Below are 24,489 nucleotides of genomic sequence, written 5' to 3'. Positions count from 1 at the left end.
ACTTCGGGGGGGGGGGAGGGAAGGTGCACTTCACCTCATAGGAAGACTGGCCCTTCACAACAAAGGAGAATCTCACATGCGCAGTGGAAGAGAATAGTACAGCAGTGAGCGGCGCTACTCATCATCCCTTCCCCCATTTTGGCCTTTTCCACTTTGCCATCCTGGTAACCTGTGCAAGACACGGCACAAAGCACTGAGAACCGGCAGCTAACAGGAATAGCAGGTGCGCGGGCACAGGTGATCACTGCAGGGCAGTAGGTCACAGGCGGTGCGCAATGGCATTAGTGCCAAACTAGGTCACAGGTGCACTCGGAAAAGGGAGCGAGAGGGGGGGAAAGCAACGTTGCCTTTAGTTAAAAGGGAGAGGAGATGCGAGGCCTGGAAGAAAGGGCCGTGGGAAGAGAGAGAGAGAGGCGATTGGGCCGAGCGGAGACAAAAAGGAGCTAGATGTTGTTCAGCCGGGCGCATGAAATGCCAGTAGTGCCCTCTATCACACAGGCACATACAAAAAAGCCAGACCCCACGGCGACAGCCGGTTTAGACAACCAAGGTGCACTCCAAGCCACCACTGCCGGCAGCTGGCAAGGAACCGGACAGGCTGCTACCTTCCCCAAAGGAGCACAGGTGACCCAAATTTATGCAACATCGATACAGATTGGCGTCAAATCACTCAGGAGAGAGGAAGCAGCCTCGGAGGACTCTCTCCCACCTGCAAGCTGCCAGCATCCTAGCAGCAGGTGGGGAAGAGAGATCAACAAAGGATGCAGAGGGTGGAGGAGAGCTCCGGAGGTAATGAAAGCCCAGCCAGACAAATCCCCGAGAGCTTCTTCTCCTAGGAAGTGGGGGAGCTTTTAATCTTCTTTCCTCCAGGCTGGAGGGGATGCACAAGCCGACAGTTTTAGCATTTGACAAGGATGCCGCCGGAATGAAGTTAAGGGGGAACCAGCGACAGGACACCACACAGCAGGAGATATTTAGGGGTTTCAGCGTCAAGATAAAACTCCCGAAACAAGGTTGGCGGTGGGAGCAGAGGCTCAAAAGGCAGCTGGTTGTGATGAGCCCTGGCTCCCCCCCCCCCGACTGGTACCCATCACTGGTAGCAGCGGAGGGTGGAGCCAGCTCCTCGTTTCCTATTGGCCGAGTGTAGCTGCAGAGATTTCAAAGCTTAGTTGGCCACCTCAAGCAGGCTCAAGGAGGGACAGAGATCTGACGGACAGAGGTAGAGATGGACATGCCCATTGCTGCTTCCCAGTTCTAAAGACAAAGGGCAAAACCCCAAAATAGGGATACTCAAGAGCGGGCACACGGAGTATCACCAGGCTGAATTAATTGATTTCAATGGGTCTGCTCAGCAAACACGACTCAAATAAGCCCACAAAGGACTTTGTGCAGCTGCTGAAGTTTGTATTTATAGACTGCTTCAATCACCTGCATTTCTGAAGCTTGGCAGCCACTGAGGGGTCCCTGCTGTGCGCAGTGCTTTGTGAAAACTTCAGATACCTGGGAAAAGGGGGCAACAGCCAGGTAGGACTTGCGGTGTGAGTGGCAAGTGTCCACTCGCTTCCTCTTGCAAAACTGGGCAAAAAGCAGGCCCAAGTTGTGCAGAGTCAGCACATGGCTGTTGGAAGTGCCTGATGAAAATGGGATGCAGGGGAACTTTTTGCAGGGCAAAGTTTCCCTTTTCCATTTTTTTTTAAGAGCAGAAAGCGTACAGACGTAGTAAGGTTTGCCTGTTTGTGAACCAGTAATAGACTTAAGTTGACTGATTGGGCCCCTTCCCTCCTGAAGAAGGGTAACATCCTATGAGCTGTTCGACAGTGGAATTTGCTGCCAAGGAGTGTGGTGGAGTCTCCTTCTTTGGAGGTCTTTAAGCAGAGGCTTGACAACCATATGTCAGGAGTGCTCTGATGGTGTTTCCTGCTTGGCAGGGGGTTGGACTCGATGGCCCTTGTGGTCTCTTCCAACTCTATGATTTTATGTCTGCACACTCAAGACAAATGGGGCGATCGGGGAGAGGAAGGAGAGAGAGAATAGGTACACAATCTGAGTGCGGTTTATGGAATTTTAATGAAAGATTGGGGAAACGGTGAGTTGCTGGGATGCTCTGGTGTAATCCGTGTTCTATAACCTGCAGAATGGGGAGGGAGAGAAGAGAGAACAGTAATGAATTAAGGGGAGTCAGAAGCAAAACCAGGAGTGGATGACTGGATCTCTCTCAAAAGAAGAGGCAAACAGTGTAAGCTTGGGAGGCAGAGAGGGGCCTAGATGGGAGATGCTAAAACCAGCTGAAATGGGTCCGAGAGAAAGGCCAAAGGACAAGAACCAAGCAAAGATAATGAATTGGTTTTAGAATGATGTATTATTTTACTGTTGTTAGCCGCTCTGAGCCTGGCTTTGGCTGGGGAGGGCGGGATATAAATAAAATTTTATTATTATTATATTATTAAGGTGAGACTTGCTTTGGGCTGTGTACACACCATGCACTTGAAGCACATCCTTTTCCCATCCCAAAATTATGGGAACTGTAGTTTGCCCGCACAGAGATACAATTCCCAGCACCTGTAGCAGACCACAGTTCCCAGGATTCCGGGGGGGGGGGGGCACACATATGGTGTGCATAGAGTTATCAAGGCGGTTTAGTTGGGCAAAAGCAGGAAGAACATAGCAGTGAGGGGAAGATCAGCTTGGCCCTAAGCACAGACCACCAGAAGCATTGTGCACCCTGCCTCCTCGAAAGGACCGCACTGTCAATTGCCCCATGGCTTCAGAGGCTAAGGAAAGGGCATTCATACACTAGCCTGAGATCCAAGGACTTCTAGGAGATGGAGCCCCTGCCCCACTCCCAGAAGAACAGCCTGATCCCCCAAATAGACTCAAATGCCTGTTAAGGATTCCTCGCATCTTCACCCTCAGGCCTCTTCTCCCATGGCTAGCAGACTGTAAACCTGAGGCAGGCCACAGTATGAGGCAGCAAGGAGGTGGCGGCGGCGGCAGAATGGACCGAACCACCCCACAACTAGAAGTGGGGGTGCCACTCACAAACATCCCCATATGGAAATGACTCCACGCAAAGAGAAAGCTAGCACACAAGGGCACATCTCCCTTTTATGTGCCAACTGCTTTGCTTAATACTGCAAGGAGTCCCCGCTCCCATCTTAAAAAATATATATGCGGCCCCTGCTTTGGCTGCCTTGCCCCAGTTGGCAAAGGTATTTTCTTCTTGCTGTTATTATTCTGGCAGGCTTTCACCTTGGCCAGTAGATGTTTTTATCTGAAGACGGCGTTTCTATTCGCTATGCCTGTCTGGGCTGTGCGATCCTGCTGCTGCGATTTTAACTGTTGTCAACCTGAGTAACGATGCATCTGAGCTGGGCAGGTTGTGCATTTCTGTATAAGTAAGTAATAAATAAAAGGACGGTGGACTAAGATTAGAGGGGCAGAGGGCAAGAGCGACTGGTCAGCTTGCCACTATCGGGCAAAGCGCTGCCACCACTTACGTGATCTCCCGGAAGGCGCGCTTTTCGACGTACTTCACCCGGTATTTCCTCTTGAACCTGGCAAGGAAGACACAAGAGGTTTAGGGACTTTACAGTCCTCAGTGAGAGGAACTGCTAAATACACCAGCCCAGAGGCAAGCACAGCACCTGGGAGGCAAGCCGCCATGGCTGCAGAGACATCTCCTCTCCAAAGGCCACACACCACCTCCCTTGAAAGGTTTCTCTCCCTCCCTCCCGCACCAAGGCTTCGAGATTACGTTTCCCCCCAAAGTCCTCAGGAGAGCTGCGACTATTGCACTTTGTGACTCACCGCTTAAAGATGTGAAGCAACACCTTCAAACAACAACACGGTGTTTTGAGCTGCTGTGAAGCGGAATCAAAGGCTCTCTGATGTGCCACTTCACATACAGAAATCCAAGTGCTGGACACACATATGAGAACCGGCCGAAAGGGTCTACACATCAGCCTCACCCACCCTCTCCGCAAGTGGTTGCCTTCCAATGTTTTGGATTACAACCCCCCACATCGGCCGCGAGCCAAGCTGGTGGACATGGAGTTGGAAAAGGCCATTCCATATCCACACAGAACTCCCAGGGTTTTCACAGAGACTTAATGGCCCTGAGACCTGCGGGTATAAAAAGGTAAAGGGACCCCTGACCGTTAGGTCCAGTCGTGACCGACTCTGGAGTTGCGGCGCCCATCTCGCTTTATTGGCCTAGGGAGCCGGCGTACAGCTTCCGGGTCATGTGGCCAGCAGGACTAAGCTGCTTTTGGCGAACCAGAGCAGCGCACGGAACGCCGTTTACCTTCCCGGCGGAGCGGTACCTATTTATCTACTTGCACTTTGAGGTGCTTTTGAACTGCTAGGTTGGCAGGAGCAGGGACCGAGCAACGGGAGCTCACCCTGTCGCAGGGATTCGAACTGCCAACCTTCTGATCAGCAAGTCCTAGGCTCTGTGGTTTAACCCACAACGCCACCCGTGTCCCACCAGGTATAGGGCGGTGTATAAATTGAATGAATGAATAAGAAAGAATCTTTGCTGGTGGTGAGGGGCACAGTTCTATGGAGGAAGAGAGACAGACACCAGCATTATCCTGCTGCTGCTTATATTGTATGAATGAGAGGAGCAAGAGGAGACCCTCTGACCTTGCCAATTCTCTCAACTCACTGAAATCTCAGCTTCCTCTCTGGAACGTGCAAATCTTATCAGAGGTTTAAGCAAGTGTGGATAATCCCACGATATCCCATAGTTTAAAGAGGCCACAGCCGGCAGCAGGTGTAGGGAGTTACCCACCCCCTGGGGGCAATTTACTGCATTAATACCTGAATCTGGGTGCACCACTGTGGCATCAGAGAACTGCTAAACCGCTTGGAGGAAGTAACAAGAGACTCAGGATTACAGAGTGGGAAGGTCATCTCGTTCCCTCCCCTCCAGCTCCATGCTGGATGTGCAATGCAGGATGCGACCACAGCATCCCTGGACTGATGGCTGCCCAGCAAGTATTTCCAGTCAAAGACTCCCTGCGGCCTAAAGAACCAACCAGAGGAGGCTGACCCCCATCTCTCTGCAGACTCTGGCTTGCCTTCTTCCAGTTAAGAAACATTCATCAAGTGGGCTCCTTGTGTTAACGGTGAAGAGTCACCCTGAAGAGGTACCCCTGCCAACGCTACCATCCCACTCACTTTGCACGTTCTCTGGGCTCTAGGAGGTTCCGTTTTTGCAGGCTCTTGAACCGGTCCTTCAGGATACTGCCTTCGGGCTGGAGGAAGAAGCAGAAACAGAATTCGTGACAGGTTGGGGTTCATGTTAAGCACAAAGAGACCTGTGGTATCACGATAGTCTGGGGCTTGTGGCAGGAGAGCCTTCCTGGCCAAATACCCATTTATGTGCCATGCAGTCTTGATCAGGCTACTCTTTGGGGAAATTCAGCCAACACCTGGATTCACTGGTTCTCACGGCACAACATCCAGGTTGCCAGAGAAGGCAAAGAGAAGTAACTGTGCCAGGATGCCCTCACATGCTGAACCAAAGGGAAATTGTTCCGGTAGCTCTGCAAGCACCATCTTATTCAAGATAACCCCGCAATGAATTGGTAGTTGTTGCAGCAACGACCTCATATATGTTTATATTCAGTTGCTCTGATGCTATCCTTATCTATGGGCTTGGGGTGCTAGGCTCTGAGACCAGAAAGGGGTAATGCTTGGGTATTTGCCACCTATGCAGTCATCTGGGCAGGTGAAATGATGGGAGGTCCGGGCCAGAGTGATGTTTGCTGCTTTGTGTATAAAGTATGTGTGACTGTTTGCTTGGGCACGGACAAACCGTCTCCCTGCTGTGGTATCCGTCCTGCTTTTGCAAAGGCTAGGAGAACTGGCAGGCCGATTTGCTCTAAGTCTGCACCTTCCTTTAATAAAGCACCAGAACAGATCACTCGTGTTTTTGACGTCCTTGGTATCCCTGCGCCCAACCATTCACATGAGCCCCGCTTTGGGCCTGCGGTTCAGAACACCTCTTTCCCCCAAAATCTACTGCCAATGTCGAAACCGTGAGGGTTTGTTTGCCTTGAACAAAATACCCCACCTTCTCTTACACGCAACCCAAAATTAAACACACAGTTGGGGATTAAAATAACCCGAATCCATAAACATTCAAGTTTTCCCGTAACAGTCAAACACAGAGACTGGTTCTGGGGAGGTATCTGCGGCTCTGCAGATGTTCTTGGGCTCAAACTCCCATCTTCCCCAGCCCTGATCGTATTATCCGGAGAGCCAGAGATTCCCCACGCCAGGTCTCCTGGAAATCATAACCGTTTCCCACAGCATAGTCGGCTAGAGAGTTTCCCTTTTGCACCAGAAAGTTGGAGTCTCAGCCGTGTTCTTTACAGTGAAGAAAAAAAAGGGGGGGGGGAGAGAGAAACAGCTGTACAAAGCCCTCCCCTCTTTGCACCAACACCTCCAGCAGAGAAACTGCAGGTGTCGGGAGCGCAACTCTTCGCACAACATCAACTCCTCACGTACACTCATTAGGTGCCTTCCTGCTCCCTGGGATGGAGGTGTTTTGCATGAGCTCTGGGAGTCTTGCCTGTGAGGGGGGAGGTGTGAGGAGCTGGGAGGGAGGGGGTGTGGGGGGGGGGGGGAAGGCCCACCTCCAAAGCCTCCTCAGCCTCGAAGCTCATTGGCTGGCGCTGGAGAAGCCGCAATCCCAAACTAGCTCGCCAGTCGCAGGGACGCTGAAAGGACACTGTGAAATAGGGGCATGCAGACAAGCCCTCTGATGGGGTTGCTCCCCACGACTAAGAGGCAACAAAGGCAAGGCAAATGCCAAAGGAAGTTAATTCTTCACACCACAGACCTCTGGAACACCCTGCTACCGTGCATGGCAATAGGTGGCTACTTCAGCCAATCAGGTTTTTGCAAAAGAAAGGGGAGTCAACACACAGGCAGAACAGGCCTCTCTCTCGGGCTACTGGCCACAGAAGCCAGAAGCTCAGCCTCTCTACTGACATGAAATCCCACTGTGGCATCTCAGATAGTCAAATACAGAAAGACCCATCTATCATGTTAATTTTGATGCTGAAGAACATCCTGGGATGTCTACACAGCACCGCCTCCCTCCATGGTAGTCAGCTGATGCAGGAAGGTGAAGGTCACACCCAACAGGAAGAGGAAGTCAGCACTGTCCAGAGCAGGTGTCCCCTTAGTGGGCTCTGCTGGCCCCTGGGGGGGGGGCACTAAGGGGCAAGGGGGGGCGGCAGGAGGTGTAAGTGACTTTGAAAGAAATGGCACCACAGGATCAAGTTCACAAATTTTGCAGAAATAATTAACCTAAATTGTTCTAAACTAAACTAAATGCGCAATTAATTGATACTGTTTTGAATTTTATTCTTTTGTTCCAGCAGAGGTTAGATGGCCACCTGTTGTGTATGACTTAAGTTGAGACCCCTTCATTGCAGGGGGTTGGACTGGATGACCCTCGGGGTCCCTTTCCAACTCGACAATTCCATGCCTGCAACTCCTTAGTAGGCTGCACAAACTGCTATGCTGCAAAAATGCCTTTTTAAAAGGAGCCACTGGGGATGTGTTTATGGAAGCAAGGAGGCAGTGGTCCCAAAAATGTTTGGGAGCCAGTGGTCCAAACTGTGTGGAGGGGAGATGAGTTTGAGAGCTCAACATCCCGGGATGTATTTGTGGGTCTCCCTGACCCAAGCTGGTCCAGAGAAGGGGCACAAACGCTGGCAGTAAGCAGCTCTGAGAGGACACCTTTAGAGAGGCTGTGATCATGCAGTCCCCAGACACGGGAGAACTCTTCCAAATTGGGAAGGGGGTGGGGAGAAGAGAGAGAAGAAAGGAGAGCCTTCCTTGGGCCTCAGCTCCCCAGTCCTCACCTGCTCGGCAGGGCCAGGGAGCCCCTGGGAAACTTCACATTCCCAGCAAGCAATTGCTGCAAATTCTCCGAGCGCAAGGATGGGTCTCATCATTGGACGCCAAGGGGAGGAAGAATGCAGGCACGGGCGGGCAGGTGGGGGGGCACAGCGCAGAGGCCCCTGGAGAGGAACGGACCACCCCTCAACTCCAAAGGGGCTCCGCTCAGCAGCCCCTCCAAACGCCAGCAAGGCCAGGCTGCCCATCTTCGGAGTGTGCGGCCTAATTAGAAAGCTGCGTTCTGAAAAGGGCTGGCTTGAAAGCGGGCAGCGAGGGTTGTGCCAACCCCAAGAAGGCAGCACAGAGAGAACAAAGAGGCGGCAGAGAAGTGGGGGGGGGGGGGGGGGCTGGCTCAGCAACAGGACCAAGGGAATGCTTGATGGGGAAGCTGAATACAGCCTCTTGCCTGCCCTGCAAATGCTCACCTTCAATGTCCTCAAGGACTCTGCCAGCTCAGTGCTCAGCTGCACATCCAGGTCAGGATCTTCATACCTGCCACGCAAGAGGGGGAAACAAAAGGGGGCTGCTGAGAAGCAGTGTCCAAAATTCGCCAGGCGCTTTCTGCACCTGGCTACTGGCTGCTTGCGACTGAGCGAAGATGCCCGTTTTCACACACTAATACCCCACCATGTCGAATTCTATCCGTTATAATTTATCTGCTCGCTCGGGATGAATTTCAGGGTACAAAAACGCTTTTTTTGAGCAGGGGCAGTCACCGTACAGAGAGAGAGGTCGGAATGGGCCAATATACAGTAGTACCACAGGTTACAGATGCTTCAGGTTAGTGTCGGCTAACCCAGAAATAGTACCTTGGGTTAAGAACTTTGCTTCAGGATGAGAACAGAAACCGCACGGTGGCAGCGGGAGGCCCCATTAGCCAAAGTGGTACCTCAGGTTAAGAACAGTTTCAGGTTAAGAACGGACCTCCAGAATGAATTAAGTTCTTAACCAGAGTTACCACTGTATATGTGGACTGTCCCTGGGTCAAGTGACTTTTCTCCTTTAAAGTTCTCAAAGCTCTCCACCGGGCTCAAGTTGGTCCTCTGAGCTAGCCAGATGTTTAACCGAGAATCGATCACAGTCAGTCCATCCTTTGAAAAACAAGACTTGCAGCCCTGCCCCAAAATGGCAACGAGACATTCCTTAAACCCTGCTTTAAGGAGCCATTTGGCACCTAGCTAATATATCTTGAGTTTCTAGCCCTGCTGAGAAGTGTCAGACAGGGACCGGGCCTTCTGCTTCAGAGCTCCCTTCCTGGCAGGGGTGGCGAGAATGGGGTTATTATCCGTGGCGTCTCTTAACCAAGCTCCTCCTCCTCCCAGCCTTGCACCCCCCTCAACAGGATCTTACTTGAGCTTGCCCAGCCTCTTGGGCTTGTTTTCTTCCGCCTTGCGCTTGGCCTCCCGCTCTCGTTTCCGGCGAAGCAGCTCCGCCTCCCTCCGCTTCACCTGCAGCCGAATGGCGCGCAGCTGGAAGACTTCCTGCCGCCGGAGCCGGGCCGCCTTCTCAAGCGCTTCCCGGGCTTTCTGTATGCAGAGGGGAAAAAGAGAGAGAGAGGATGAGGCAGCAGGTCTGGAGAGAATGGCTTCCCTCTTCGCTTTTGCCCCTTGCTGTCCACAGTGCGCTCTGTAGCCCAGGGCAACCCCCTTCCCTCTTGCCAACGCAGGATCGCTGGATCTCTCTCTCTCTCAGCAGAGAGGTGGTCGTCCCCAAGAGCTGGCGTCCTCCCTGCTCCCGCGTAGCTCCTGCAGGGAGCAGATGGCAGGCGCCAGGCTCGGCCAGATGGCCGCATGTTCGCGAGCCGCAGCAGCATCGGTGGAGAGGATAATCAGGCTCACTCTGGCAAGCGGCCCAGAAGGCAGCCCCCATTGCCACGGCTTCTCAAGGGCAGCTCAGGGAGCAAGCCCTGGCAGAGGCTTAGGTGCCTGCACAGGAAGGAGTACGGGCGTGTGTAGAAACGCACACAGAGAGAAACAAAACAAAAGGGCATTTTACGCACTCACAGGGCAACTGGTCTGTGCATCCCTGCACTACAACAACTATCGTTTTGCACCAAACTTTGCCCCGAGGAAAAGCTAGATTGTACAGTCTACATGTGCTATGGAGGTTTGGCTCCTCTTATTTTGATTTTTTTTTTTATTTTTTTTTTTTTTTTGCAGCTTAAGAGGAGGAAGCAGCTATGCACAGGAGAAAATGCCCCTGCTTTTTACCAAGCTACTTCCCACTGGTTTCTGAGACTTCAGTAAAGAAATGTCAAGATTCTTTCAAGCACATAACCACCGGGGCCAGAAATGTCGTGCTTGATTTTACAGGAAAGGGAGGTGCTGAGGAACCTGAATCCTCTGGCTATTCCGTTTCGTAGGATTCTGTGCTCCAGCAGGACCAAAGTGCGCATGGACAGCCCTGTTCACCAGAGGCCTTGTGGGAAGCTGCCATGCCCCATGCAACCATGAGCCCCTTTTGTGGCTGTGCTTATAGTGAGCTTCACTTCCAGAGACAAGAGAATAGAGAAACAGCCCACACCCACATCTTAAGAGGCAGGGGAGGCTATGGTAACTCAGCTGTAATTAGCTTTTGGCTAATTAGTTTAATCTGTGACCTTTTAAACTGGGGAGTGTGTGTTATTGTTACTGTTTGGTGCTGTGCTATGTATTTTTGTGTTTTTATATTGTAAACCACCCTGCGATCCTGCGCAGGGGTACCTCGGGTTACAGACGCTTCAGGTTACAGACTCCACTAACCCAGAAATAGTACCTCGGGTTAAGAACTTTGCTTCAGGATGAGAACAGAAATTGTGCTCCGGCGGCAACAGGAGGCCCCATTAGCTAAAGTGGTGCTTCAGGTTGAGAACAGTTTCAGGTTAAGAACGGACCCCCGGAACGAATTAAGTTCTCAACCCGAGGTACCACTGTAATAGTAACAGTAACGACAACAACAACGACAACAGTTATTGTTGCATAGTGCTGAAGAGAGTCTGAGCTGTGAGGGTGGGTGCCCCCAGTTCAAATGCCGCCTCTGCACGTGGCTCAGTTCCCAAGATCCTTTGCAAAAGGTCACATGTGTGTTTCAAGTGTATGGCATGCACAGTCTGTGGTTGACCAAAGGCAACCTTATCTTTTCAGTCCCATGTAGGAGGAGCTGGGGAAGGCTAATACCAGTATTTGGGACAAGGTCTTACAAAGAAGTGTTAATTTCTTTAATAATGAACACTGAGAATAAAGCATCTATTCTTGTGAATATGAGGGAAAGAGGAGCATCCTCCTTTAATCCACCACAGTACTGAAAGTCCCAGGCCAAAGTCCTGGTGCAGATCAACTCACGGCCCCAAAGGCAATGACCCAGATATGAACAAGAAAACATCACTCAAAGACCCAGGTGCATAATTTGGGGGTGGAGGGGGGCCCACAACTGGAATCCCCCCCCCTGCTTGATATTCTACATACGAAATATTTAAGTTTTTCAACCAACGAACCATTTTTCCCAAGACATGTTCCACGACAGGGACAGGGGTCCCTTGGCCTTCTGTTGGGACCACATCCCCTCTTACCATTGTCCACACTGCCTTGGGCTAATGGGGAGCTGGGAGTCCAATCACCACCTGGAGGGTCCCTGCTCTAGAAAAACAACACGCCTGAATACTTGGCTGAACTTGATTCAAGATGGAAAGTGCAAGGAACCAGGCATTAACTGGTTGTGTTTAGCCTAACAGAGGACTGAGGGCTGACATGACAGGCCATCTTCAAATACAGCCGTACCTTGGTTTTTGAACAGCCTAGTTCTTCAATGTTTTGGCTCCCGAACGCTGCAAACCCGGAAGTGACTGTTCTGGTTTGTGAATGCTCTTTTGGAAGCCGAATGTCCGACGGGGCTTTCAATTGGTTGCAGGAGCTTCCTGAAGCCAATCAGAAGCCACGCCTTGGTTTCGGAACGTTTTGGAAGTCGAACACACTTCCGGAACAGATTCTGCTCGACTTCCAAGGTACGACTCTACCTGACAGGCTGCCACATGGAAGGTGGAGAAAGCTTGTTTCCTGCTGCCCCAGGGGGTAGAACCCAAAGCAATGGATTCAAACGACGCAAAGGGGATCCTGACTAAACATCAGGAAGAACGGACTACCTCAGAACGTAAGGGGGAACCTCAGTATTTAAACAGAGGTTGGACGACCATCTGTATGGGATTCTTTAGCTGCAATTCCTGCGTTTCAGGAGGGCGGTTGGACCAGATGACTCTAGGGAGCCTTCCAAGCCTACAACTCTATGGTTCTGGGATATAAGGGAGGGGCTCAGGCACAACCACAAATCTGGGGCTGTGTGTAAATTTTGCACTAGACCGGGGACAAACCCACCTTCCGCTTGGCCTCCTTCTCCTTTTTCCGCTGGCGCTCTGTTTTCTTTTCTCCTGCCGCCACTCGGGGCAGACGAGGTATGGGAGCGGCGTCCACCTGCGACTTTCCCTCCTGAGGTTCCGACGGGCTCTCCTGCTGCCCTTCGCCGTCCGACTCCTCCTCCAAGAGGCCCTCGCACTGCTCCTGGAACACCGTCTCCTGCAAGTGCGGAGGGAAGCTGCATCATTAGGAATGGGTTGGGGATGGAGAGAAACTTCGCACACCCAGCCTGGGCTGCGTCTTCTCTCAGTGACTGATAGCGTTCGATCAATTGTCCTCAAAAGATGTGCCAACTCTCTTAGGGAGAAGCAGGCCGCTGCAAAGACAAAAAAGCTCTTTCCCATTTCACTCTGTATGATACCTTCGGCCTGCACATTGATATATTTGAAAGGAGCCAGCAGAGCCAGACAGGGTTCAGCACACCCCGTGTGGTTTTATTTCATTTACCTATAGAAGCATAAGCCATATCATAAAATATCAGTGTCCGACACTGAAACACAAAATAAAGAACCAGGCAGGTAGTCATTTTAAAAAATTAAAACTCAGCAGCTACAAAAGGCCTGTTGGCACGAACACGTCTCATAACAGATACCTAAAGGTCAAAAAGAGAGCAAAATCTTTGCTGGAAGAGTGTTCCTTTGCAAGGGCCTGGCGATGCTATATGGCTGACTTCTAGTGGAGGCCAATCGGGCCTCTGTACGTGGAAGGACAGCTAACAATTATTATTGCTCTATTATTTATTAAATGCCGCCCTTCATTCGAAGATCCCAGGGCAGTTCACAACAGAAAAGCACAAAGGGAGAATATGAAATACATGGTAAAACCAAAACAATCCAGTAAACCCCCCCCCCCACTTTCAATGGGTTTACTTTGAGTATGACTAACGCTGGATACAACCCAGGCTATTGGGATGCTGAAGGTCCCTCTGAATCCCTGTGGCAGCATCTCCATTACCTAAGCAGTTAATAATTAGTGATACAGTCACAACGCTCCTCTGGATTTCAGTGACTGAGCAGGGATACCAGGGCTCTGGGGCCCTTATCCTGGACCCACGCTGACCAGGGCTTTGTATTTCAACACAAGAACCTTGGATCTGGCTTGGTTTCTCCAGCAAGTCTTGCCCAAACCCCACTAGCAATGCTTAAGTTGAAGGCTGATCACTGCCAAAGCATGGCGCCCAAAATGGGGAAAGCACGTACCTCATACCAACGCATTCATATTGAGTCTCTGACTCCAAAAAGTAACACTTAAAAGCCCTCAGCTGCATTTAAATTTAACATACAGAAGGACCCAGGACCCAGGATCTTGCATGGCTCTTCCAAGCCTTAGGCTGGTTCCTGGCTCCTTCCCTAGGCTTGGGGGCTTTTGCTGTTTGGTGGGAGGCTGCTGTTGCTGCTGCTGCTGAGTGCCAGGCCCTGGCACCTCTGGGCAGGATTATTCACATCTTCTCAGAGGCTGGCACATCCCTTTAAACTGATACAGTGCTGTAGGGTTAAGGCCTATTAGGAGGCTAAATATACGCTCTCCTCAGGCCAAGTGAGGAAACTGGCTTGCTTCTAGTGGGAGAGGGGTGCTAACCACGGGCAAAGCGGCCACGTTACCCTTTCCTGGTCCTCCACAAAAGAGGATTCAGCAAGGAGGGGCTGAGAGCTACCAAGTGGCAACTTTTCATCTACATAAGCACAATGACTTATTGCTGCCAGGCTGCGATACCACAGCTCACCCCTCCAGGATCACACCTACTAAAAAGCCAGGAAGTGACAAATTGTGATCTTGTCATGCAGCACCTGAACTGTCAACGTGTTTACCTAAACCTCTAATTCTCACACTGCGTCCCTAGGAAGTTTATCCGGGGCTTCTCTGGAAGATCGATAGCAGCAGCAAGTAAGTATCCATGAAAAGGCAGCTTCTGAAAACTCCTCCCTCTACCAACCCCAAGAATCTCCTCCTGTGATGCACAGATGCAACTTAGCAGGGATAAAAATGTGGGAAGTGTTTTCCTTGAGATGGAAAGATTGAAAAGCCCCGGCATAGATGAGCCATTGTCATTTTATGGGCCTCTGAAGCTTTAGTGACCATCACCCCTGGCAAACATGGAAAGGATGGCATAACGATGTGCTCTTAGGAGAAGGTAACGGACAGGACAGCTTGACTGACTCTATCCAAGACAAGGCCCTCTGCACTCTTTGCACAAACAGGTCACACTGCTGCTTCCTTGAGAGCCGAGGAAAAAACCAAGACAGCCTCCCCACAACCTGGCAACTCCAAGACGTCACTGTTCGGACTCCAATTCCCATAATCCCTAACCAATGCTCTGGAGTCCATGTCCAACATCTGGAGGGCACCAGGTTGGGGAAGCTTGCCCCAGGATATCGTGACCAAGTCTTCACTTGATACAATCCTCTGGTGGCACCTCTGCTCCTTCTGCTATTGTTTTTGTCCTCCCAAGAACAAGGTCAGAATGCCAACAAGGCCGCAGGTCAATTCCCCAACAGCCTCAGCAGTGGAACTCCCTTCTGCACTGCAGGGTCAAACGCTCACCTCAGTGGGGGCTTCATCCACCGTGGGGAACTTCAGCTGACGCTCCAATCGCTCCGCTGCCTTCTGCTTCTTCAGCTCAACTTCGTGGGCTTGGAGGAGGAGGGCCTGCAAAGGGGGAGGGAGCGACGTGAACAGCGGAGGAACAGGCCTAGCCATCCCTCGTGGGACCTCCGCTGTGATGTGGGACTGCTTCACTCATCCTGGAACGCTCTCTTCCAGGTCAGGCCCAAATGTGGCCCTTCAGCCCTCTCCGTCTGGCCCTCAGGATCATTCTCAAGCTACTTCTCTCACCAGCCCTGCTCCACACCCTCCCTGGGTGCTGTTTCCTGGCTGCAATGCTTTATTAAACTGTGATACCACTCATTTGCCTGGCTGGCTGGCTGGCTGAGCCAGTGTGGCATAAAGGTTAGAGTGCTGGGACTATGACCTGGGAGAGGCCAGGGTTCGAATCCCCCACTCAGCCATGAAGCTAATGCTGGGTGACCACGGTGTCAAGTCACCACCACTTAGCCCATGGGTAGGCAAACTAAGCCCAGGGGGCCAGATCCGGCCCAATCACCTTCTAAATCAGGCCCGCAGATGGTCCAGGAATCAGCAGGTTTTTACTTGAGTAGAATGTGTCCTTTTATATAAAATGCATCTGTAGGTTATTTGTGGGGGCCTGCCTGGCATTTTTACACGAGTAGAATGTGTCCTTTTATATAAGATGCATCTCCAAATCTGACTCTAGTCCCGTCTGCCACTAGCATGTGGCCCCTGGAGGCTAGCTGATGAGGAAATATGGCCCTTGAACTGAAAATGGTACCCCACCCCCAGTTCAAAAAAATGTGGTGTGTTCCCCTGGTGCCTCCGTTGCCTATGCTTGCAGATACCTGGTGGGCTTCGAAACTGGGGTTGTACGACCCTCCTGGGGGAATGACCTCCACGGCCGGCAGCTGAGATCGAGGCTTCTGCAGACGCTCCGGGCGCTAAGGAGAGATAAAGAGAGGCTGAAGCGGCCCCCGGCTCCTCACGCAACCACCCCTGCTCAAAAGCGAAGCCCCCAACGTACCTTCACGGGCTGTTTTTTGGTCTGCTCCAGGAACCAGGTATCCTTCCCAGCCAGGGCTTTGTCCAGCGGGTCTGGGAAGACAAAAAAAGGAAGGGGAGGAGAAAGAAAGCATGTCACAAGGCCAACAAGAGCCTGAGCTTCTGCTTCTTCTGAACAAGGTGTGAGATGCAGCCTCTGGGGCAGCAGCCACTCAATTCTCCCCCCACCAGCACACATACCGGCCTGCTCTGCTTTGGCAACAGTTGCCAACCTGGCCGGAGAGTGTGGGCGGGCAGTCACGTTCCAGCCACCCACGGGAACCGGACAGTGGCCTGGAGGGAGGTCATTTTGTCCTCTGAAGCACTTAGATTAGCCCTGAACCTTTGACCCCAGGCAGCTGGGGGGGTGGAGGGGGGGGTAGGAAGAGAGGAGGAGGCGGCAGCGGCAGCGGCAGCAGCCGCCAGGAAGGATAAACACAGCAGGCACCTGAAGGCGGGGGAGAAAAGGGGAGGGGGAGCGAGGGAGGACTGTAGCTGCTCCAACCTGCTTGAATGAGTGTCAGCCGGGATGGAGAGAAATGCCAATCACCGCCCACCACCTTGTTAGCTGAGCCAGAAGGGCCAGGCAACTCCCGCTGGAAGCAACATGCAGAGCATGTGGGAGGGATTCCCCGCAAGGGGAAATCCCACAGGGCCAGCCTGGCCAACTGGGTACGTCTGCTTAGGGAGCCAACCCAGCAGATGATTCTCTCTGCCATCGGGCTGCCCTTTGCAGTCTCCGGGTCACAGAAGAGAGTCCCAGAGGCCAGCTTGTGCTCTCTTCGTCTCCCCGCCTCTTCCCAGCCAAAGCTGGAAAGAGAAGTCAGGACGAATAGCTCTCAGCATCTCTCCTCTAACTACCAGAAGCCCTCATAACTTTTAAGATAACACAAATTCTTAAAACAGCCAGGATTTATTTTAAATTTTTTGGGGGGCGGATGGAGACAGAGGAAAAAAGAGACGCAGCACAGATTCCACCCCTGGGTTCCTAAAAATGATCCTTTTCAGCACGTCGCTGTATAAGTGCTGACCTCTCCTGGAGAAAGCTAGCATGACACTGGGCCATGACCTAGATAGAATCTGGAGGCCACGCTGACTTCCTTCCCCTCCCAGCTGAAGAGATTAAAAGCTGGAACAGGTACACATCTTGTACCGTAGAAAAGGCGGAGGGGATGAAGACAAAACCAGGAAGCCGATACACACATGTGATTACAGGTACGTCTACTAGAGATAAAGAGATTCAACCACGTGTTGGGGAGCGGGGAATGTACAGTGCATGTCCCCAGAAGAGACACAAAAATCACACACACACCCCCCCCAAGACCACAAAGGATGGCCATCTATGTAACAGGCACACCTACATCAACCTGCGCAAGTAAGAAGAGAATAAATGGCGCAGCAGGTGGTATCACGTCTGCATCACATCAAGCATGAAATGACATTTCAAATCGCTGCCTTTAAGTTTCTGTTCAGCCCTTGCAAACCAGGCACATTCGACCCACAAAACATAACTTCGAACAAGCAACCAGGTTGCAAAAGTCTCGAGGGGGCAGCCAGGGTGGGTTCTGTTTCGTTTTTAAAAAACGGCATCGTTGAAAAGTGGAATTGGGTTCAAGAAGTGTCAAATTAGGTGGTTGGGTTCCTCAAGAAGGTTTCACCCATGCCATTCACAGCACCGCAAGGCATGAAGCAGAGACGCGGAGAAGGGAAGATGAGCAGCAGAAAACATGACCGGAAGAGCAAGGAGCTACAGGTGAGAGGACAACCTGCTGCAAAATGCAGCAGCCGTTCCTTGCACGACTCTCAGATGTTTCCAGGAAAAGCAACTACTGTGGGGTATTCTCAGCCCCCGTCAGTTATGGCAATGAAACCCGGGACAACTAGATATGTGGAAGGGTGACACAACTTTGTCCTCCATCTCTAGGGCAAATGTATTTGAGATGCTGGAGGGCGAAAGTAGCCTGCATGCATATAGGGTTCCACACAGACGAACATCCTATTGAATTAGCTGGACACCAAAGCCCTCACATGCCACTAGAGCTTCCCTCCAGATGCACGCAAATGCTGCATGCAAAGGAACTGGCCAGTAGCTTAGGTGATGCTTTACGTGAGATGCTGGGCCACATAGAATGACCTTCAAGATATGGGTGGTACTGTGGTCTAAACCACTGAGCTTCTTGAGCTTGCCAATCGGAAGATTGGCAGTTCAAATTCGTGTGATGGGGTGAGCTCCTGTTGTTCTGTCCCAGTTTCTGCCAACATAGCAGTTCAAAAGCACACCAGTGCAAGTAGATAAATAGGTACCACTGCGGCAGGAAGATAAACGGCGTTTCCGTGCCCTCATGGTCTCCTGTTGCACCAGAAGCGGTTTAGTCATGCTGGCCACATGACCCGGAAAGCTGCCTGTGGACAAACGCCAGCTCTCTCGGCTTGAAGTGAGATGAGCGCTGCAACCCCATAGTCGCCTTTGACTGGACTTAACCGTCCAGGGATTATTTACCTTTTTACCTTTTACCCTTCAGGAGACCTGGAACCCCATTCAGGCCCAATATCCCATGAAAACTGGCTTGCTAACCGCTGACTTATAACCAAAGCATGAGGCTATGCTCACCTGCTGGACCTTCCAAAAGGATGTAACCTCTACTCCACCACACCTGTTTATAAAGGGGGATGGGGTAGCAGCAGTGAAACTCTCAAGTCCCACCCACCTAACTGTAACTCACAAGACTCCTCTCTCTTTCTAGAGCTAGGGATAGAATTATTGCACCTGACTGCCGTCTCGACTTACTTGAGTCTGACCACATGTCATAGAACGTCCTGGAAGGATCGATGCCGCTGCCTGCTTCTGCAGCTTTCACCGCCGGGGGCTTCTGCAACCTCTCCTGAAGGAGGCGCTCTTTCCGTGGCACCACCCCTTTCTCCGTCAACTTCTCCCAAAGCCGCTGCTTCCTCTTTAGCTTCTTGCCGTTAGGAACCTGATGGGCGAGGATGCTAAGGAGAATAAAGACAAGTTCTTGGTCAAGCACAGGGGTCAGCAACCTTTTTCAGCCGTAGGCCGGTCCACCGTCCCTCAGACCATGTGGGAGGCCGGACTATATTTTGGAAAAAAATAATGAACAAATTCCTATGCCCCACAAATAACCCAGAGATGCATTCTAAATAAAAGGACACATTCTACTCATTTAAAAACATGCTGATTCCCGGACCGTCCGGAGGCAGGATTGAGAAGGCGATTGGGCCGCATCTGGCCCCCGGGCCTTAGGTTGCCTACCCCTGGTCAAGCAGGACTGCCGTCACCCGAGCCACCGTCAGCTGATGCTGACAATTACGAGGTAAATGGATAAATACTGTCTGATACTGCACAAGACAGCTGCTTATTGAGAGGACCTGAACCAGCCCTTTCCCCCACTTCCTGAATCATACCTAGCAACTCGAAAAAACCCTCTGGTTGCTCCCTCACTTTACTTCCCGATACTGTAGCAGCAGCACCTTTAATCTCAGGGCAGCAAAAACAGGGTCTCCTCCTCTGAAGCCCATGGGATGTTGGGGAGGCAAGCTACCTAAAGAGAATGGTAGTTCGAAGGAGGACATTGACCAGCTGGAAAGGAAGCCACAGAGCTGTAAGAAGTGCATCCTAAAGAGTCTAAGTCATATGATGAAAGAGTGGCTGAACTAAACTTTGTGGGGAGGAGAAATGCTGAAATATTCCTAATACTGAAAAGGTCAAAAAGTAGGAGAGAAGCACTCACACTTCCCTGAGAATCTGACAGGCAACAGAATGGAAGGAAATTACTACTGTGAATTTCTATTCCCAGAGTCTCCTGGAGGAGTGCTTGTAGTATGGCTATATGTAGAGTAAGAAAAAGGCTCCAATGTAGTTCAGTGAACCAAGTTGTGTAAAGAGACTGTGCGAAGGGCAGCCTGCTGGGTGTTATGCAAGTTAGCGCTGGCGCTCCCAAACTTACAACTTATGCTGCCTGGCCGCACCCTCCCTCTCTTGCCTCTAATTGTCTCCCTAAAGCTCAAAGGCTCAGATGGGGGATATCAAGAGCGCCAGACAGGCAACGGGTTTCCTACAGTCTCTTCTGCACAACCCAGAAGAAGACTTACTCTTTGGGTGGAGGCACTTTGGAATCCGGCTGCAGGATCAAGTCGATCTTCAACGGCTTCTCTTTGCCACATTTCTGTTTTCGGACTGGAAGGAAAATGCAAGCCAAGGATTCATCAGAGGCACAAACAGCACGATGAAGTAAGTTGAGAGCAGGAGTCGCGAGTCCCACTGCAGGAGGCAGCTTATACTGCATGCAATGGGAACACTTTTGATCCAGGCTCCAATTTCTCTGGTATTCACAACCCAAGTTGACCCTTCTCGTTTGTTGCAGCCTCTTACCTTTTTCCTGAATGCCAGTGTCTACGAAGAAGAGGGTTTCGTTGGGTTTCTCTGACACAGGTCCTCTGGAGAGAAGGGAAAAAATAAACTTGGACCACTACAGGATGACTATTCTCCAGGCCCCAGATATACAGCCAACACTACCATTCTGCTCCTGCATTGTAACAACACTGAGAGACAGGAAGGTCAGGGTTTGAATCTCCACTCAAGTCATGAAGACCAATGCGTAACCAATGTGTAACCTTGGGTCAGTCACCATCTCTCATCCTAACCTACCTCACAGGGTTGTTGCTGTGAGTATAAAATATGGGGGGGGGACCACATACATTACACTGAGCTTCTAAGGTGGCATATATATAAAAATAATGCAATAATAAACACTGCGAATCCAAATCTCAGGCCACTCCACATTGCCCTCAAGATCTGCACACACACTGGCTATTTGCACCAACAAAACATTTCCTCTCAGAGGTTTGGCCTCCTGGAGGGGGGCGGGCTCTACTCCAGCCCATAATGTCTGCTGCACACCAATGCCCCATAACTGTGGGTTCATCATCGTCTACTCCCTAGTAATTATCTCCCCGCACTTCTGCAACTGACTCCTCCTATAACTATCAGTTCTTCAGCACCCCTCTGCTTATTTCAACTTCAACCTCTCCATTTCTCTACAAAGAAAGGCAAGAAGGCACAAGAAAGGTGCATGAAACCACACATGGGAAATGTGGATAGAGAGGTTGTTTCTGCTGACTCTTGTAATACTAGAACCCTATGGGGTCGATCCAACAAAGCCTGATAGGTGGGAGATTTGGGACAAGTGAAGAACTGCATCACACAACACATAGCTGAGATTTCATGATAAGGCAGTATATAGAACTAATTATTAAAAAAGCTAATCAGCAGAATTCACTGCCACAAGGCGGAGGGATGGGCAGTTATAGGAATTATAAGGTCTCAAATATAGAATAAATGTTGATAATTGCACACATTCATAAATATATAAACCACATGTCTAAAATAGTATAGGAGACCAATCCAAAAGCCAACTTGGCTGGAAACTAAGGAGCACAAGGCTATCAGTAGCTCTGACAACCAAGTCTTCCCTCCATTGATCCCCTGAATACCAAAGGCTGGGAATCACCAGTGGGGAGGGTTCCACCGGCATTGTGCTTTCCATTTTTACGTTCGGAATTTTCTTGGCGGTCAACAAAAGAGGTTTAGAGACTGTCTCAAGGCAAATCTAAAAAATGTAGTATAAAGACCGACAACTGGTAAACACTGGCCTGCGAGCGCTCCAGTTGGAGAACAGCCTTTACCAAAGGTGTTGTGGGCTTTGAAACAAAATATATATATAAAAAATTCCTTCCAGTAGAGACCAACTAAGTTAGTTATTGGTATGAGCTTTCGTGTGCATGCACGCTTCTTTGAAGACACGCGGACTCAGGATGCAAGGGAGAAACGTACTAAGAGGAAGGAAGGGATGCTTGGCAAATCCACACCGTGATCGACTCCCATCCGGAAACCTATATCCCCACTATGGAATGACGTCTGGATCCAGAATTAGCCTCCACAGTCAATTACAGAGTCACTGTTAAGACCATGTTCGTGGAAGACAATCTTACTCGGCTACAAGGGATCGCCAGAGAACAGGCTGCTGCTGGGTGAGGGTCCTGACCCAGCAGGGGTCTGTTTGGGTCCTGGGCCTCTGGGTCCTGACCCAGCAGGGGGCTGTTTGGGTCCTGGGCCTTTGGGTCCTGACCCAGCAGGGGGTTGTTTGGGTCCTGGGCCTTTGGGTCCTGACCCAGCAGGGGTCTGTTTGGGTCCTGGGCCTCTGGGTCCTGACCCAGCAGGGGTCTGTTTGGGTCCTGGGCCTCTGGATCCGGACCCAGCAGAGGGCTGTTTGGGTCCTGGGCCTCTGGGTCCTGACCCAGCAGGGGGCTGTTTGGGTCCTGGGCCTCTGGGTCCTGACCCAGCAGGGGGCTGTTTGGGTCCTGGGCATCTGGGTCCTGACCCAGCAGGGGTCTGTTTGGGTCCTGGGCCTTTGGGTCCTTACCCAGCAGGGGTCTGTTTGGGCCCTGGGCCTCTGGGTCCTGACCCAGCAGGGGTCTGTTTGGGTCCTGGGCCTCTGGATCCTGAAACAGCAGAGGGCTGTTTGGGTCCTGGGCCTCTGGATCCTGACCCAGCAGAGGGCTGTTTGTCTGCCTATTCCATCAGGAGCCCTGCTGGGTTATGGCCATAGGCCCCTTCAGAGGCAAACCATGGGCGCCCCGCCGGGTATGGTGACCCCCCCCGCCCTCAGCCCTCCTGGGGGATGATATAGGCTGCTCCTGAACCTGGAGGCTCCACGCTTCGACCGCCCCCCGCGCCCCCGCCGAGGAGGTTCGGTGCCAGGCTCACCCCAGCTGCCTCAGCTCGGCCGCCTTCTCCTCCAGCCAGTCTCCCAGGTCCCGGCCGAGCTTGGCCTCCGGCCCCCGCCACCGCTTCCAGCCCTTCTTGCGGTTCCTGGCGCCCAGGCCCCCCGCCCGCCGAGAAGAGAGCCGGCCCGGGTCGCGCGAGTTGGGGCCGAAGCCCAGGAAGGCCGCCTCGGCAGGAGGAGAAGCAGCACCAAGAGGAGCCGCCGCCGCCGCCGCCGCCGCCGCCATCTTGGGCCACGAGAAAGAGCGAGTCGAGGGGGCAGGGCGCCGGCGTCGCTTTCCTTCCGCGCGAAACAGGAAGTGAGAACGGTCAACTTCCGGCGGCCATTTTGGGAGAGGCACCCGCCATAGGAAGAGAGAGGGCGGGGAGTGGAGAGGGACAGGTGAGGTCAACTTCCGGTGTTAAATTTAAAGGCGCCGTCCTGCTACCACCACCACCACCATCATTGCATTGTAGAGTTGTACGGAGCCACGGGGGTCATCCAGCCCAACTCCTTGCATGGCAGGGGGGTGAACTAGATCAGTGTTTCCCAACCTTGGGCCTCCAGCTGTTTTTGGACTACAATTCCCATCATCCCTGACCACTGGTCTTGCTAGCTAGGGATGATGGGAGTTGTAGTCCAAAAACAGATGGAGGCCCAAGGTTGGGAAACACTGAACTAGATGACCCTCGGGTCTCTTCCCACTCTTCTGTGATTCTAATGCAGGAATCTTTTGCCCAGAGCAGAACTCGAACCCACAACCCTGACATAGAATGTTCGTGTTCTGCTGAGTGAGCTATCCCAGCAGCGCCATTAAGCAACAGGAGTTGCAGTATCATCTATGTATTTATTACCACCACTGGAGTCAGGGAATGTATGCAAGCAGAGCGGGGAGGTCGCTGAGTTACTTGGGATGGGGAGTGGGGCTTGCCCTTTCCCCCTGACCCACGCGGCATTTGGGGTTTGTGAGTTTAGAGAGAGGAGGCAGGTTAGAAATGCATGGAGAAAGTGGATGGAGGAGAGTTTTCCTCCCTCTTTCATAACACTGAAGCTCCGACTGGACTTCCATTGAATCTGAATGTTGGAACAGTGGAACTCCCTCCCACACATAGCTGTCAATTTACAGATTTGAAAATAAGGGACCAGCAGCCTCGAAAATAATAAGGGATCAGCAGCCAAGATAAGGGATTTTGCTTGGCTTATGAGTTCCATTGGCCCTTCCCTGCCTGGGAGAGACTCTCTCCCACGCCGCCTGTGAGCCTGTCATGAGGTGGTTGCGGCGCTGCCATGGCAGCTGAAGCGCTGCCCTTCTGTGTCCCTCCCCATCCCCTCCTCTTCCTCCTCCCTCAGGCTGCCTCCTCAGCTGCCACCACCGCTGCCGCCTCCAGCTTCCCCTGGCAGCGTGGCAGAAGTCTCGCAAGAGAGGGGCTGCCTGCCCTCCCGCCGCCACCCGTCTCCTCACGATGTGCCCCTGAGGGGGAAAAGAGAGAGACGGAGACGCGGCAGCTCGTGCACACGCTCTCTCTCACAGCGGAGGACCCCGAGCCGCTGCTTCCCTCCCGAGCCGGGCGAGCATGAAACCCGGGAAATTTAAGGGACATCATCAATCCGGGACAGCAGCGGGACACGGCTCTGGGATAAGGGAGTTTCCCGCCAAATAAGGGACGGTTGACAGCTATGCTCCCACAGGAGACAGATGGCCACCAACTTTCAAAGAGGATTGGACAAATGCACAGCGGAGGAGAGGGCTCTCCGTGGCTACTGACAATGGAGAAGGGGAAGGAGGGTTGGTA

At 52.0% G+C, this 24,489-nt stretch overlaps 1 protein-coding gene across 1 annotated transcript; it reads right to left on the bottom strand.

Annotated features, from left to right (window-relative positions):
• Positions 1-2,048: 2,048 nt before the first annotated feature.
• NOP53 (NOP53 ribosome biogenesis factor) lies at positions 2,049-22,958 on the bottom strand. The gene is made up of 13 exons (XM_079985596.1): positions 22,699-22,958; positions 20,305-20,369; positions 20,025-20,109; positions 18,703-18,905; positions 15,898-15,968; positions 15,719-15,814; positions 14,847-14,951; positions 12,267-12,464; positions 9,271-9,446; positions 8,346-8,412; positions 5,182-5,258; positions 3,498-3,554; positions 2,049-2,128 (listed from the first exon to the last, which is right to left on the bottom strand). The coding sequence occupies exons 1-13, from the start codon at positions 22,941-22,943 to the stop codon at positions 2,122-2,124; spliced, it is 1,452 nt and encodes a 483-aa protein (XP_079841722.1). The 5' UTR covers positions 22,944-22,958; the 3' UTR covers positions 2,049-2,121.
• Between the last annotated feature and the right edge of the window lie 1,531 nt (positions 22,959-24,489).

The sequence above is a fragment of the Podarcis cretensis genome (assembly GCF_951804945.1).
Source record: "Podarcis cretensis genome assembly, chromosome: 8".
NCBI classification, from domain to species: domain Eukaryota; kingdom Metazoa; phylum Chordata; class Lepidosauria; order Squamata; family Lacertidae; genus Podarcis; species Podarcis cretensis.
This window is presented reverse-complemented; position numbering and strand designations above follow the sequence as displayed.